Genomic DNA, 17,570 nt, shown 5'->3' with positions numbered 1-17,570 from the left:
TCTTTCAAAATTTAACGACCCGATACTACACCAATTCACACGAATTACACCATCATTTCTATATAAAAGTTTGTCATATTATTTCTGGACCAAGGTTACAACATGGAGATCGGCCAGGTCAGCTCAAAAGCTGTTTCCCTATCCCTCGTGGTCGGTTGAAATTTAAAGTTGAAGTCTATTACTTTTTTTTTAAAATTTGACGCCAAATAAATAAATAAATAAATAAGTAAATAAATAAATAGAAAAAAACGAGGCGTCGGTGGCCATTTTTGACTCATGCGTTCTTCCCTCCCACACTAAAAGTAGCAAACAAACAGTTATTATTATTAGTATTATATTAACCCCAGGGGTAGATCGGAAATTAGAACGCCGCGGGAGGCGAATGAAACCTAAAAAAGAGAGGCGAGAGCTGACTAAGCTTCCATTCTTACCGCCTTCCCCTTTTATTAATTAAAGTATGGCATCCACTGTCCCTCCCCGCCCTCTCCCCTTATGCTGCTCCGCCCACAGCCATAGCTTTCCTTTCCGACCTCCAAAGCGACGGCGCGTCTCCGTCCCTATCATGAGTCTCCGGTTAAGGTAACCATTTGGAGGAACACTGTACCCAAGTCCTCCTTCGAGAACTTAGAAAAGTCTCGGCCACCGTCGCAACCAACCTAACCTTGTTTCCTTCTTCTCCCTATTCTCGATTCCGAGCTCGGCTCTTTCCTTCTGTTCTCTCATCCTCCTCGCTCTGCTTCTCGCTTCAAATTAGGTAATTTTTATATTTTTTTTCTTTATTTTCGTTTGAATTTCTAGGTGCTTGCTCTTTTCCTGATTCGAATTGGTATCCTATACATGTTCCCCGCTTTTGCTTTTAGTTTAGGTTTTTCCTTCGAATTTTTAATTCGTGAAGTGAAAAGTTTAGATCGGAAGTGGATCTGTTTGCTTTATGGTTCTGAGGATGTTTGTATTGTCAGTTATTTGTTTTTTTTGCCTTGTTTTTTGTTATAGTTTGATAGTTTGTAGCTGGATCGTCCTTCAAAGATGGAATTTTTTTTTTTTGTTTGGTTAGTTGGATTTTTGATGGTTGAGACTGAGTTTGCTGTTTAGGTTTAGAAGCCAAGGGTCATTTCTTTCCCTTGTGGGAGTTGAATGCCGTCGGGATGTGTTTAAAAAATCTGTATGTTCTATTGTTGGGTAGGATCTTCGAATTGTTGCTTTGCAACCGTTCAGCAGCTACCACCTATTTTTTGTTGGATGTTTCAGTTTCGTTAGTTGGGTCTTTTGATGAATCAAGACAGGTTTTTGAAGCTTGAATCTAATGTCCCTTCTTTATGAGTAATTTTATTGCAGTTGTCCTAGAAAGTCAAGTGGAGTCCCTTCTTTAATCTTTGGGAATTGGCTGCTGTTGCGATGTGTTTAATCCTTCAGTTTTGTATTATTTTGCATCTAATTATGCTCTTTGATTGTGCTTGCTGCCCTCTTAGGTTGTGTAGGAACTTGTTTTCTTGGAGAGAAGAATGTCTGGAGGGGGAACACAACAGAGCTTGAGGAAATATTTAGGGGCCATCAAGGACACGACCACAGTTAGTTTGGCGAAAGTGAACAGTGATTACAAGGTGAGAAAATCTTTAAGATAATGGATCCTATTAATGCATATTTCATGTTAAATTTTGTTTCTTTTCTTGATCCATGTTGTGGTGCTTTATATTCAGGAATTAGACATTGCGATTGTAAAGGCGACAAACCATGTTGAGCGTCCAGCAAAGGAAAAGCACATTAAAGGTGGGTGGCATCTCTCTCAGTTTCTTTATTCACCAGTGACAACCAAGTAAAGCTCCGAGTTTGGGCTTCTTTGCTACTTTGACATATACTTCTGATCAGATAAGACTACATATAGGATTCTATTGCAAGTGCTTACAGAGAAACATATCTAGATCTCCTCAAACATTATGTCTTTTATTTATTCATGTTGGAACATTATTTCTACTTGGGCATGACATTGGAGACCACAGGGAGAACAAAACAATAGCCATGTTCCTGGGCATCAAGGTATTCAGCAGTTTTTGATGACCCTGGAGATTGGAGAAAACTGGTGTGTGGAAGAAGTTGCATTCTATATCAATTTTTAACTAAATCTAACATAGGGATCTGCTAAAATGTTAGCCTTTTTTAGTACTGCCCAAACCCATCCATGCTCACCTGCGGAGTTTTAATTATTTTGGTGCTTTCTTGATACACACCTTCATGGAAATCCTCTATGTTTCTGAAGTCTTCTCCATATAATTCTTTGAAAATTTAATTTTATCTTCTTCACTACTGACTAAAGTAGCTTTTGTACTGCTATATTTTTTCCCCTCTGGTTTTCAGTTAGAATATAAATTTCAATATATATAAGATTCTTGGAGGCAAAAATAGTTTGGCATGGTGGGACTCACCTTTAATGAACCATTTCCTCGTGGGAGCTTGTTTATAAATTGTGTGTGTTGTGGTTGGTATGGAGGGTGGTGGATCCTTATGTGGGCTCCTTTCCATGCCTAATGAAGTGCACTTAAAATTTGCCATCCAATGAAGAGAGTGACCTAAATGGTTCTATACAGTGATGAGAAATGAAATGACCTGGATCATCTCAGAGTGCCTTACTTAATTGCTCCCATGCTTCTGCAATAAATGTCTCGTTGTATCTTATCTCTTTATGATATCTCGCATATCATTAAATGCAGGAAGAAAAGATTTCCAGCAATGTTCATCCATATAAGAACACAAAAGGATTCATCCATTCAAAGGAATACAAGATACAATGTCAGATAACATTAAGCATAAAATAATGAAGGTACATTTACTTGGCAAGATGCTTGTGAACACCATGAAACTCTAGAGTAGGTTAGATCCACTATAGAGGGCAAAGACCCCAGAGTAGGTTGGACCTTCACCCTGGAGAAAAGAAAATAGAAAAGATAATTGAAGGCTTAGAAGCCTGGTTTGTGACGTAATGTAGTGTTTATTGTTGGGGAAGAAGAGAAGGATAAAGACCACGTGCAGACTTCTTCATCCACTTATATCGTAAGGAGGATGGTTATTTGCAGTAAATGACTTCCCTTGGGTTAGGTGGTTTCCTCCATAAGCAACTGTCTTTGGTGGTAATTTCAACTTACTTTAGTGGCTATTCTATAAACGAGTCCTATTTGATGGCCATCTCCATGAACAATTGCCCATACACGGTCTCTCCTATGATTAATAGGTGGCCAATAGTGATCTCTCCAAATATCATACACAACCAAATTATGGTTGCTTCATCTTTGTTGAGCATTTTTTTAGTTGGTCTACACCATGCAATATTGTTGGATACAAACATTACCATAAGGCATTTCATTGTTTATCAACATAAGGAATGCCATTCAGCAAATCAGTTTTGAGAACAATGGCATACATCTAGCATTCATAAATCAGTGCCTATTTCATTCCTCATACAAGCTCTAATTGGAAAATGCTAGATCTTCTTTGTTCTTGTGATAGCGACTCTCATATTTCCACATTATGTATGACGTTCACCTCCAAAAAGATGGGATAGGAATAGCTTGGTTTCATTATTTAGGCATGTCTTTTTTTCTTTTATTTTTGGGACCATTTTGAGGTATGACATGCTTTATATGTTCAATATTTCTCATAGTAATCATTCACTAACTAAAGCCATGATGGGCATTATTTTTTTCATTAAGCATATAGGGAATGTTAAGCTTGATGCATTACTCTTATGAATATAAGAGTAGTAAGTACTCTAATCAAAGGGCTATGCATGATCTGATTGGAGAGAGAAGGAATTTCTTCCTTTAAATTGCTCAAGTTGGATCTCTTGTAGAATAATGGAAACAATAAAACAAAATGAAGTATATGGGAAAGTGGTAAGTAGGGTTCCTGCCTTTTTTACTTTCAATTCTGAAGGTACAAAACTCTCATACAAGGTCTCTATTTATGCTAGTGAAGTCTGCCTCTCAAAATTTGGGTCAGATTCCTCTTCTAGCTAAAGTAAGGCTGCAAATGGGTCGGGTTGATCAATGATCCGACCCGACCCACTTAGATCCGATCCAACCCGTTTTGGAGGACCCGTGGGGCTGAGTCAGATTCTAAAATAGGATCTGTTCCATTTTTTGGGTCGGATCTGCGTTTATTGAATTTAGACCCGACTCGATCCATTTGAAATTTGGGTAATATTGGGTTTTAATCCTACGACCCACCCTGACTCGATCCGATCCGAATCTATAAAATTATTTAGGTCCGCGGGGGTGTAAACAAGTTCTGAAGCTATGGATGGGTTGACTCGAACTAGTCCCGATCTAAATCCGAAACATACCTAAATTTTTTGGGTTGGGTCCGGGTTATACATGAACCCAAAAAATTGTAGTAGTGGGCCCGACTCGACTCGATCCGACCTTCAATTGGGTTGGGTCTGGGTCCAAAATTAGGATCCGAATAAGGAACCGGGTTGGGTAGGGGTCACTCATGACCTGATCCGACGCATTTGCACCCCTAAGCTAAAGATGTTTGATTTTTCAAAAATAGAAAAAATAGAAAAATTCAAAATCAGTAAGAGGCTAGATATCGACTCCTAGATCAACTTTGTCTATTGTCACGTTGCTTGATCCTTCACGAATTATGAGTTACCCTTCAATCAATATTTACTATAAATAGCAAGAAGAGTTTGACTGAGCATTTTGGAGCCCTAAATGTCCTTGAATTGGGTGGGGTTCTCCAGAGCCCAATAGGCTTATTGGCGGATTTCCATGTTGTAGTTCTCTGAAAAATATTAGAAATCCCAATAAAGATCATTAAAAATGGAACTGTGTGCAAAAAAGTTGTGCCCTGGAATTGCAGATGTTGCTCCCTTATCCTATCCAGACCTATTCAAAGTGGCCAACTGGTCCATAATGAGTTTGGTGATCCTCTTGGATCAATGCATTTGTTACCCTTAAACGCTCTATATTGCAACCCCTCATTGAACACCAATTCATGTTTGCAACAACTTTTTGTAACAAAGTTTAATGTGTTGATTCTTAAGGCTTTTCCAATTGTTAAAGTTTAATGTGTTGATTCTTAAGGCTTTTCCAATTGTTTCTCATGCTTTTTTGCCAATTGATGTTTTTTTTTTAAATTTTTTCCTTCTTTTTTGCATTTTAATTTTTATAATCTTGTATAAGAATCTCCCAACATTGTTACAAAGTTTTCTCTTGGATTTTTATAGTACGAATGTTTTTGTGTAATCTAGTATTGAGAACTCATCATATCAGATTGCTCATGGCAACAATTGATGCCAATGCTGAGTTTACATTTAGAAATCAAATGCAGTGTTCTTCTGAGTATGAATCTAAACATTTGGGTTTTCCAATTATGTAAAGCTGTTACGTAGGTTAATGCTGTCTTGGTTTATCTAAATCGTGTCAACATAGTGGGAAACATGTTCTTTGAACTATGCTTTCTCAACAGCTTCATCTTGAATATCTTTTCCTAATCCTACATCTAAATCTAATATTTTTTTTGCTTTCATCTGAATTTTTAGTTTGTGTTGTATAATATTTTTTAAACAATCATCATGACCTCTACTCAATACAGTACTTATTTTATGGGTTTGCAGCTATTTTTTATGCCATTTCAGCTGCAAGACCTCGGGCTGATGTTGCTTACTGCATTCATGCTCTTGCCAGGCGTCTTGCAAAGACACACAATTGGGCGGTATATATTCGAACTTTTTCTCACCTTATATGCATTTATTTTCTTGCTCGGAGTGTGAATAGATAGTTTTTGTGTTGATGTATCTTCTGGGATATATTCAGTGCCAGACAACAGCTCTGGTCATTGGTTTAATTTTTACTGTACCTGATTTTATCTACCGATGCAAGGGCTAGAATACTCTGAAATTAGTCAAGAAAAGTATGCTTTTTCTTGATAAACAACAACGTTTAATGACAAATTTTACTCATGAAGCATGCTCAGTAGCCTCTCTGAATTGCTGTAAAACCTTGAAATTGTAATTCTTGCATTACATTATCACATATAGTATGTTCTTATACCTATTAGTTAGAATACCCCATGAAAGTTTTCAGAAAGGAAGATTCTATAGGTAATTTTTATATTGAACAAGACATATTTACACTGTTATTTGGGAATTTGTGCTTTTAGCTTTCTTTTCTGTCACAGAAGATGTAGTCTTGTCCTGGCACAACTTTCCTTATAAAGCCCTATATCTCTATATTTCAATTGATGAAACATTTTTCTATAGCTGCAGGGAAATGACTAGATGGTTTGAAGTCAAAAATGGTGCTCTAATATAGAGCAGAATTCCCATGTGCTATATCAGTTGTGCAAATAGCTTGACAAATACCCTTTTTAAGTTGGTGGTCGTAGGAACGCACATTGACTACTGATGCATGAGTACTAGATTAGTTTTTTCTTGTTTATCCCATTTCAATGGTTGAACTTGTTCTTGTTTTTAATGAAGTTCTTCACCTTAAAACTGAATACTTTAAAACAAGAATGAGCCTCTTTTTTTTGAATTTTATGTAATGTTATATATAGAGACATATCTGGTAGCCTGCATTTATTGGTGTAGTGTCAATAATTTGCTGGTTTCTAACCAATGCTTGATCTTTTCACCAAAATCAAAATGTCTTAACCAGAATGATCAATGATGGCCAGAACCAACCTGAACTGACCCCTGGAACCTTCACGAATTTCCTTCGAAGGATTTGTTTACATTGGATGAAGTCTTAAGAAGTAACTGAAATTTATATATGACTGGATCTTTTATAAAGGAAAACAGTTAAAGGTTATCTTGATGTAAATTCAAGTAGTGGCATATAAGATTCTGACCAAATGAAAGAATACAATTTTAAAATAGCATTTGAACTTTATATATAAAAAAACTTGCATTGTTGTTGTAATGTTTCTTCTATTTTTTTTCCTAATTTTTTGTATTTTTCTTTTAGCTTTTAACAAATCTAACAGGTCTTAGGCCATTGAAACTGTAATATTAATATACGTAGATGTTCTGAAAAAATGAAGTACATTTAAACTAATGTCTGCAGTATGCAGTTTCAGTACCCATACCGGTATGGTTTTGGTACAGTGTTGGTATGGGTCAATATGTATTACCGACATAAGCTATGGCTCTTGTACCAAGTATCACTTTGCTACAGGTACAGTACAGTATGCCTAGGATGGGTGGTGAACCATGCTTTAAACACACCTATTATGTTAGTGTTATTTTTCTTTTAGTTTTATAATATTTTCTTTTCTTCTGTTATTCTTCTAAAACAAGATTCAAAACTTATGGCACAGCTGAAACCAAAACCAAACTTTTATTTCTTACATTTAAAAAGACTAAGGTTGTATATTCAATATTGTACATTTGGAAAAACTGCCAGAATTATATCATGGGTAGTCTAGCAGAGAGGATGGTAGATGTTAGTGTTAAAAGATTCATGAACTGAGAGCTAACCTATAATAAAAGTGCATGGAACTTCAAGGTTCTGACCAATCTATTCAATAAACATATACACGTAGTGATGACATTTTTCTCCATGCTACATCTGTCTCCTGGGCAATTCTTCTTTGTCCTTCATTTCTAGGATTCTGAAAAAGCTGTGCTAAAAGAGTTAATTCTTTCTAGAGTAACTAATGAACTTTAAGATCATGAGTTATGGCACATAACCACTCATAGAAGTTAACGAAAAACATATTCCCTTTTGAGCTTGGTTCTTTAGACATTTTTTATTCTTGCATTTCCAAAGTATTCAAGGAAGGGTGTGAGAGCAGAATAAGTTCTTTCTGTAGGTTATATGGTCTGGACTCTGGACTAATCATTTCCTTGAAAAGTTCAGTTATTTTGCTTACTAATAGTAGAATCTTGATGCATCATTTATGTGCATTTAGCTTACTAATCAATTGTTAAAATTAGATACTCTGATTTCTTGATGACTCTGTTGGATGTCTCATATCTATTTATCTTAGCAATACAGGCATTGGTCACATTTTCGAAATTCAGAAGGTTGCTGATGCATTATTAATTTCTCCTCAGGTTGCATTGAAAACATTAATTGTTATACATCGTTCTTTAAGGGAAGTGGACCCCACATTCCGTGAAGAGCTCATCAATTATGGAAGAAGCAGAAGTCATATGCTCAACTTGGCTCATTTTAAGGATGACTCTAGTGCAAATGGTATGTTGTACTTCAGCTAAACTACGAATTTTAATGGAGAAAACATGGTTTTCCATGATTTTTGTTATTTTCTGGTGTTCAGCATGGGATTATTCTACATGGGTGCGGACCTATGCTTTATATTTAGAGGAGAGGCTTGAATGTTTTCGAGTGCTCAAGTACGATGTCGAAACAGATCCCCCGGTGTGTGACTTTTTTAAAGCTTCCTCTTTTTCCTTTCAATTTTGTGCATGAGTAAATGTTTTTGATGTGTATTGGAAGGATTATTCTTGTAAATCATCATGAATGGATTGGAATATCTGCATATTTTAGTTGTTTGGTGTTATGAGCGCCTAAACACCTTCTTGCAAGGGATTTGTATGGTCAAGATTTGAATCTGATTCATGCATGGCATGGATTTATTTTGGCATCTCAACTGTAAATTGCAAATCTTCAGTGCCTGCGAATTGCAAATCTGTATGTGTGTGTGTGTGTATATACACACACACATATGCATCTATATGTATGTTCAAGCTTAAACATGTAACAATATCTTTGGATTTTTTTGTGGTTTATCTTTGTCTTAAAATTGAAATTCTTCCTCTGTCGGTTATGATTCCTGTTTCATAATTTGTTATATGGCTATTAAAACTCTAGTCATATCTCTGCGACTAGGCTATATATGCATGTCGCAATTGGTCCTCCCCCTCCCCCTCCCCCCTCCCCCCCCCCCCCCAAACCATCATCAATAGAAAAGCATCTCATTTCAAGCCATATTTCATAGACTTCAAGCATTTATTATTCATTTTTAGTAACAGTATAATGTCTGCAGAGAATTCGCGATCTTGAGACAGCTGAGTTGCTGGAACAATTGCCAGCACTACAGCAACTTCTCTTTCGCCTGCTTGGTTGCCAAGTAAGCCACACTTTGCCTTTTAACCTACATTCTTCTAATTTTATTTTGAAATCTAAGCCTAGATAAATGAAGTTTTGAGTGTTGGTTTTGATATTTTATAAGAAATATTCATTGCCAAAACTTTGTGCAGCCACAAGGAGCGGCAACATATAATATTGTAATTCATCTTGCACTTTCAATGGTAAGGAATTTTTTACATAATTTTCTGGTTCTGTATCTTTGTTTATGTTTAAAATAATTTTCTGGGGATGTCTGTGTTCCATAACTTTGTTTGATTTGTAATTACTAGGTTGCTGGAGAAAGTTTTAAGATTTATAATGCCATCAGTGATGGTACAATCAATTTGGTTGACAAGGTATTGTAAGTTTAGTGCTTATGACTATAAAAGATTTATTGCTTTTTAAGTCTGTTTGTAACTGGTATTGTGGCAGTTTTTTGAGATGCAGCGCCATAATGCTGTTAGGGCACTTGACATATACAGAAGATCAGGTCAACAGGTAATTCTTAAATATTTTGGTTTTGCTGATACATATATTTATAATCTTCATTATTAGACGCCAATTTAGGCTATGTTTGGGATTGATGTTGGTAGCAGAGCTTTTGGAAGTAGAGCTTTTGCTTGGGGAGCTTTTAACAAAAAGCTGCTTGCTGTTTGATAACTATATTTCTAAAGTGCTACGGAACTTTAATATCTGTTTGGTAACCAAACTGATAAAATGCTTTTAGTATGACAAAATGATAATAAAAAATATATAATATAATAATGATAATAATATAGTAATAACTATGGGTAACCTTAGAGTATGATGGGTGAACTAACCTTCTTTCTCGGAGTCCAAATTAAGCAAACAAGAGAGGATATCTTCATTAACCAAAGTAAGTATACAAGAGAAATCTTAAAAAAGTTTGGCATGGAATATACAAAGCCTATAGATACGCCTATGACCCCATCTTGTAAGATTGACAAAGATGAGCTAGGTAAATCTATTACTTTAAAGCTGTATAGAAGCATGATAGGATCTCTACTTTATCTTACAGCTACTAGGCTAGACATAATGTTCAGTATTTGCTTATGTGCAAGATATCAATCAAATCCTAAAGAATCACACTTAATTGCTGTTAAAAGAATCATGAGATATTTATTAGGCACACAAAATTTAGGCCTATGGTACTCTAAGGACTCTACAATTAACTTGATTGGCTATTCAGATGTTGATTTTGCTGGTTGTAGATTAGACAGAAAAAGTACAAGTGGAACTTGTCAATTTCTTGGAGCTAATTTAATTTCTTGGTTTAGCAAAAAACAAAATTCGGTTGCACTGTCAACAGCTGAGGCTGTGGAGGTTGTTGTGCTCAAATCTTATGGATCAAACAATAACTTGAGGATTATGGCATTAAACTAAATAAAATTTTCATAAGATGTGATAATACAAGTGCCATAAACTTGACTAAGAATCCAATCCAATACTCAAGATCCAAACACATAGAAATACGACATCATTTCATAAGGAATCATGTTCAAAACGAAAATATCATAATTGAATTTGGTAACACTGAAAGATAAATTGCTGACATTTTCACCAAACCTTTAAGTGAAGAGAGATTTAATGAAATAAGAGGAGAACTATGTATTTGTGACCCATTTGATTAAAATTGTAGTACAAACATTGTTTGATTGAATTTTTACAAAATTAATTTCGATTGCTTTCATTGATTAAATCATATTCAGCTGATCTTAATTTGAAAATTTTAGTTCTTAACTGATGAGGAGACGACTCATGGTGATGAGGAGACGACTCATGATAATGAGGAGTCGACTCATGAAGTGAGGGGGAGAGGTTGAATCAACCAGAGATCTGATACAACTCTGTCTCAGGGAGAAGGGACGGCTCACCCAAGTCGGGAGTCGACCCCTGCTTTACTTGAGTCGACTCAGAGAACAAATGAGTCGGCCCCCGTTGTTCCGAAATAATTTTCTTCCAGAACGTTATTCACTTAGTCAAGAGTCGCCCCCCATTCCATATAACGTTTCAAAAATTTCAAAAATTTCTATTTCCGTCTTCTTCCTTTCTTTTAGATTCGTCCCAATGTGGAACCCTTCCCTCTCTAAAAACTGAAAATCTACCTTTCTTCCTGTCGACACTGTTCGGGTGGATAACGTGCAAAAAGGTATGAGTCTCGGAACGGGGAAAGATGGTGACAGAATGGATGAGGACAAAACAGATTCTTGTTGGGACGGTGATGGATTTGTGGGTTCCACTGTTCTGTCTGATCGTGCTTTAGATCTTCTTTCTTGTTGCACGATTGGTTGTTTTCTTTTGGGACCAAATGTGGTCTGCTTCCTAGGAGCTATGAGGGACCGGTCGGGACCACACTAGGGTTTTAGGGTTTTTAGTTTTTGGTCTACCTTTTTGATCTACCTTTTTGACCCTTGCGGGTCCATAGCTTATACAAAGAGGGAAAAAGAAGAAAGAAAATAACCAATTAAAATATAAGCCCACATCAAAAAGGGCTGGCTACTTGAACCTCCCTCCAGCATGCACAGAAAATAAAATAAATAAAATACAATTCAACCTTTTGTGGCTGAAACCAAGGTTTTAAGTTTTGGTCCCCTTCGTAGACTTTCAGTTTTGATAAAAAATGTTAGAAAAATCTGAAATAAAGAAAAAAAATCAACTCATATTATTCCACATCATTTTGTTGCCTTTTAAGTTATTTAGTAAAATAGTTTGTTTTGTCTGGTAGTATTATAATGAAATTGAACAGTTTAAATTAATGCATTAAGTAGATTACAATAGTGTACTATCTTTTTGAGTGCAAATACCAAATATTACTCAATTAAGCATAGACTAGCAAGATAAAAACACAAGAATATAGTATTACTTGCATATACCTATTAATACCATGAGAGGATAAAATTAATAACCTATCTAAGTAAGTAAAACTCATCTAAGCATATTTTATTCTATTTTATTTAAGTACCCATCTAAGCAAGAAAAACCACCATTTTACTAACCCAACTGTGCATATACCAGTCTTTTCATTTTAGTACCCGAACTAAGCAAGAGTAAGATCCATTTAAATTGAGTAAATGACTTTTTTTTTAATTTTATGATTTTTTAATATTTCACTTTTATTCTCGTAAAAAGAGAAACATCTCAGCAGGAAAAACAGAGCCCATAAAAACTTGCAATGGTCAGTATTAAGAACTTGATCCATCCTAGTCCATCTTGATGCTACTGTATTGGATTGGAGACAGACCAGGTCCTAGGATGCATTTGGGACCCCACGTTCCTTCAGACCAAGCCGTCTTGATTTTTCATGGCTGGATGGACTGGGATTGTGCATCCCAATGCTTGGGACAGCTTGGTATCCCAGGGCACTAATCTATATAATTTATTTTTGGTTTTTTTCTCTTTGTTTTCATTTTTAATGGTTGTTTTGGTCCATCCTACCCCATCCTGGTACCATATTGGGCAGGCCCTAGACCAGGATGGGCCCCAATATTGGGATTTAAATCCTTCCATAATGTTTTATGACTAGTAAGAAATTCAAACAAAAAGAATGAAAGGAGAATAAAATCTATATCAGTTAGTTTTGGCTAAAACTAGCTAAAATCAGCCAAAACCAGTTGAAACTAGCTGAACCAACTGAAGCTGCCTGAAAATTTCAGTCAGTTTTAAATTGATCTTGGCCAAAACTTAAACTTTGTCTGAAACTCTGTTGAGCATATAGCTAAACACTCGAAAGGAGCCTTTCCACCCAACCATAACAAGGCCCACATTTATTATGAAGAGTAAACAAAAAGAGAAATTTTCCATAAACTATAACTGGACATATATTCTACCCTTTTTTTTTCTACTCTAGGTTGTCTGGATTGCATTTCTTATTCCCTTCTACGTAATGCTGTTTATGCCAAAATCAAGATTAAAAGGAGCTTAAGACATCTATATTGTGAATATGAAAACTACATGTACATAGACTTTTGATTGCCTTTTCCTTAAGTTACCTATTTGTTTGCAGGCAGAGAGACTGTCTGAATTCTATGAAGTATGCAAAAGCATTGATATTGGACGTGACAGATTTATAAAAATTGAACAGGTTTTCATTTTTATGGCTCCAGTTTCTTCTAATATTTTTCCTTCTTGGGAATGATATTGCCTTCTTGCTGCCAGATCATGAAATTTTAAACTATTTAATATATAATAATGCAGCCCCCTGCATCATTTCTCACAACCATGGAGGAATATGTAAGAGATGCCCCACGAGCATCAACAGTTCGCAAAGATCAGGTTTTAAGTTCTCTTGGTTGTCTTATACATTTTTTGATTTTTGGCCTAGCTTATTGTTGTAAAGGCACATGTTATCTTCTGCCAGAATACTTACTCAGATATCTTTATATTTCTATAGGAAGAATGAAAAGCATGTTAAAATGTTGAAAAAACCTGTCTCCAACTTTGATTCAAAGATCATTTAGGAGAAAGTGGGGTATCTTATGATGACAAGAAGGACCAGGGCTGGACTTAAGAGTCTATGCTGTTTCTCGGTCCTCTAGACCTTGGTCGTTGAAGCTTTGATCTGAATCTGTGAAATTCTTTGCACTTTGAATTGTAGATCTCACTAGTCCTTGTCCAAATTCTTGTGTGGAATTTTATTGCTTGGGTCATGAAACTAGCCATGTTGGGAGCTTGCCCTTGTAGGCCTGTCTTGGGTGTTTAGCATGTGTTAAGCTTTATAGAGGATGGGGTTTCCTTCTTTATTTTTCAAGTCAGGCTGCCAATATTGCAGTCCGGCATGCATAATTATTGAAGTTAATGTGTTTGGCGTAATTGCTGGAGTTCTAGAGCTTGTGAAATGTGGAGTTCTTCTCTTTTCTTCCATAGCCTACTCGAATGGGCAACCATTTTCTTCTAAGGTATCCCAGTAATGAATCTTTGATATTCAAATACTCCCATTCTTCAGCATCACTGGATCGGCTGGAAATCATAACCTATTTGTTACCATTCTTTATATGACTATTATTAGGATATCTGATGTGAGCTTGTGGCATATATCTGGCAGCTTGTTGCTTATAGTTTGTAATGGTTTTATTGCTGGGCTACAATTGGTACTGAGACCTAAAATATGTTTTGTTATTTGAGTTAAAATTAACAAAAAAGGGGAAGTGTGCTTTTGCTGCCGTAAGTAAACTTTGTTCTGGTTGTTGTGAAAACCAGTCAACTAAGTTATATATAACTTTGATCCTATCCAATCCGGTCTTATGTCAAGGTTGTACTCTTTCTCATTCCAAGGAAAAATAGCAATGCTTGGACCACTTGAAACATTACCTGGACAAGAGGAGATTACCTTTAGCATCCATTGTCATGATCTTAGTGTTTTGTAAGTCTGGTTTATCCACATATCTAGCTTTCATTTGAACTATGGCACATTCTAGCAAATAATCATATTTTCATTATTCAAGTATTATCTTGTTTTTACCCGTTTGGATCATATTGACTGAAATTTTCCAGCTAATATAAATATTTACTTTTTCTCAGGTAACAGATGAGAAAAATGCCACTCCAAAGGTTGTGCTGGCAATAGAAGACAAGAAAACCCCAGAAGTGGAAGAAGCACCTTCTCCACCTCCCCCACCTCTGGAACCAGTTAAAGTTGAAGCCCCTGTGTCTGAGCAAACAGATTTGCTGGTAATAAATCAACTTAGATATATAAAGTTTCATCCCTTTCTTTCCTTTTCTCGAAAGAAAAACTGGCGATTCACCTTGTTTCTGTATGTCTTTTAATTGATAATTTCATGTCTAACCAATAATATAACTTGTGCTTTTTAGGGATTAAATGATACCAGCCCAGATACCTCTGAACTTGAAAAACAAAATGCTTTGGCACTAGCCATCGTTCCTGTTGGTAAATTGCTTACCCAATATTTAGCTATTTTTATTTCTCCATTGTGAGAATCTGTTACTGAATTTGTATGGTTAACTATTGCAGATACCGTGCCTGCAGCTGCCCCTTCTGGTAGTCTTAGTTCAGAGAATGGAACTACTGGCTGGGAATTGGCACTTATCACAACGCCCAGCTCAAATGAAAGTGCTGTGGCTTCAAGTCAATTGGTAATATTTTGCTTCAAAACTGCATGCATTTTTTTTTAGGAAAAAACTGCACCCGTATTTGTGAGAGTTATCTCTGTCCTGGATGCTCAATTCTTTGAGAAATTCACCTTTTACACCAATAGACAGATAGTTCCCTTGGAAGTTGGGACTCTACAAGTGAATCATTTACATGCCTTCTTTTTTTTGTTGATTTCTTTCTCTGAGACCATTTATGTATCAATTTGCTGGCAGGCTGGTGGGCTTGACAGGCTCACCTTAGACAGCTTATATGCTGACGCAGATAGACGAGCAAACCAGAACACAAGCTACAACCCCTGGGAGACAACACCTATGGCTGGCCCTGTTATGCAACCAGTGGTTCATGATCCATTCTATGCCTCGAATGCAATTGCTGCGCCTCATTCTGTGCAGATGGCAGCCATGGCCCAGCAACAGCAGGCTTTCATGCTGCAGCAACAGATGATGATGATGGGTCAACAGCAACACCAGGTCCCTTTAAACCCACTTGGTAATCCATATGCAACGGTTGGTGTTCATTCGTATGGCTCAAGTAAGCCTCTTCAGGCATCAAATATGTACACAGGCTTTATCTAGATGGAAAGTAAAGAATTGTCATTCCAAGATGTGAGGAAAGCTGAGTTCCTACAATGTGGACTGGAAGGGCAACAGGTGTTTATTGGTTGATAATGGTGGTTTAATTCTTCATGGGAGTGTATCATATGCCATGTATGTGCAGTTAAAGCGTTGGCTTGAGATTTGATTATTTGTGAACATAGTTTCTAATAAGTTCATGAGATTTGCGTGAATTTCGTGATGTTTAATCTGCAATTGCGGAGGAACTTTGTTCTTTAGGCTTGCCTCCCCTATGTACCTAGAATGGAGGGGAAAAAAGAAAGAGGAACTTTGATATGTTTACAAATCATTCATTCTTGTTAGCTTCACTCTGTATTAAAGCATGTAAAATAGAGATTATAGTCTGTACTTCTATTTGATGTTGAATGGAACTTTTAGATTTTCATTAGAGGAGGAATCTTATTGATTTATCCTGATGCAACTAGCACTACAAAAAATGGTCTTAATTGTTGCATGTGAATGCCATAAATTTGCTATGCATTGCAATTTTCATGCTGAAGTCTGTTTAAAGAATGCAGGAATTTGATGTTTGTTTGTGTTGGTTGTACAGCGTGCTTGCCAAAGGTGATCTGACTTAGGTAAAATTTCATCAACTTTTTTCTTTTTTTAAACATGCGAGTAAACCAGTACGGCCGAGCTTGGACATAAAAAATATTATATTGTAAATAAGCTCGGCTCGAAGCCTCACTAATAATGAATATAGTGTAGGCTTCAGGCTTGGTTTATGTTCAGCCCTAGTATTGATTCAGGCTCTATTTAGAAGAGTTATTGGCAGTAGAGCTTTCGGAAGTAGAGCTTTCTGAAGTAGAATTTTTATAAAAAGCTGTTTGCTATTTAGTAATTACATTTTTAAAGTGTTGTGGTACATATGGTAAACAAACTGTGAAAGTATTTTTGTACGACAAAATTATCATAAAGGACATTGTATAGTACTATACAACAAAGCATAATAAAATATAACATATATTAATACATAAATATATAATATAGTATAATATTACTGTAATATAATATAATATTATTATAATATAGTAATATAATATTGTATCCTATAGCATAATTATTTAAAATAATATTAAATTATTTAACAAAAAATATCAATGTATTATGATATAATGTAATATAATATTATATTTATAGTATAATACAATAATAAGAAACAAGAATACCTTTCTTGCACGGAAGGGAGTTTGATCCACGGCTAGGATTTTTTGGGCTCTAGCAGATTTTTAGGTTTATAAAGAGACAAAGTATGTAATTATTATTTTATTATGGGTATTTTGGTAAAAAAATAGCTTTCCAACAAAGCTCAAAACAGTTTTTTCAGAAAGCTTCAAAATGGAGCTTCTTCTAAAAAGTTATTTTTAGCTTTATGAAAAAGTTAAAACAGCTTTCCGTAATTTTTACCAAATATCCTTTTTTTATTCAAAAGTGTTTTTTTGGCTCTCTAAAAACTTTCTCAAATGGAGCTTCAGTCAAAGTGGAAAGTTACAGTGATTTCAAGAAACTCGATGGCTCATCTAAAATCAAACGTCATTTCTGTGTCAGCTGCTAGCAACTCAGCTTTCTATATGGCTTCTTGAATGACAAACTTGCATTACTGTAAACCCTTGGATGACTGCATATTGAAGCCACAATCAGACTAAGAAAACAGAGTTTGAAAATGCATGTAAACAGATGCAGAAACACCCCCTAGCTGTTACAAACACATCAGTCAGCATTGGCGAGCAACCTAAA

The 17,570-nt window shown here is 35.8% G+C and overlaps 1 protein-coding gene across 2 annotated transcripts; it reads left to right on the top strand.

The window, feature by feature from the left end:
* The first annotated feature begins 411 nt into the window (after nucleotides 1-411).
* On the top strand, nucleotides 412-16,221 carry LOC103710830 (ENTH/ANTH/VHS superfamily protein). Of its 2 annotated transcripts, XM_008796732.6 has the most exons (16): nucleotides 412-754; nucleotides 1,470-1,601; nucleotides 1,698-1,767; nucleotides 5,612-5,709; nucleotides 8,054-8,195; nucleotides 8,278-8,378; nucleotides 9,007-9,090; nucleotides 9,221-9,271; nucleotides 9,380-9,445; nucleotides 9,522-9,587; nucleotides 13,114-13,191; nucleotides 13,305-13,382; nucleotides 14,628-14,777; nucleotides 14,919-14,994; nucleotides 15,079-15,200; nucleotides 15,432-16,221. In XM_008796732.6, exons 2-16 carry the CDS (start codon nucleotides 1,503-1,505, stop codon nucleotides 15,792-15,794), a joined length of 1,644 nt encoding a protein of 547 aa, XP_008794954.1. In that variant the 5' UTR covers nucleotides 412-754; nucleotides 1,470-1,502; the 3' UTR covers nucleotides 15,795-16,221. The 2 variants fall into 2 exon arrangements, with proteins under 2 accessions (XP_008794954.1, XP_088571279.1); XM_088715153.2 differs by lacking the exons at nucleotides 13,114-13,191; nucleotides 13,305-13,382.
* The last annotated feature ends 1,349 nt before the right edge of the window (nucleotides 16,222-17,570 follow it).

The sequence above is a fragment of the Phoenix dactylifera genome, chromosome 2 (genome assembly GCF_051530095.1).
Source record: "Phoenix dactylifera cultivar Ajwa chromosome 2, Ajwa_hap1_PhDact_Kaust_v1.1, whole genome shotgun sequence".
NCBI lineage: Eukaryota > Viridiplantae > Streptophyta > Magnoliopsida > Arecales > Arecaceae > Phoenix > Phoenix dactylifera.
Note: the sequence above shows the minus strand (reverse complement) of the source record. Positions and strands in the feature narration are given on the sequence as shown.

Coding starts and splice junctions, on each gene's coding strand:
- LOC103710830 (XM_008796732.6), top strand. CDS start 1,503: ATGTCTGGAGGGGGAACACAACAGAGCTTGAGGAAATATTTAGGGGCC. Junction 9,091..9,220: donor TTCGCCTGCTTGGTTGCCAA/GTAAGCCACACT, acceptor AACTTTGTGCAG/CCACAAGGAGCGGCAACATA. Junction 9,446..9,521: donor CAATCAATTTGGTTGACAAG/GTATTGTAAGTT, acceptor GTATTGTGGCAG/TTTTTTGAGATGCAGCGCCA.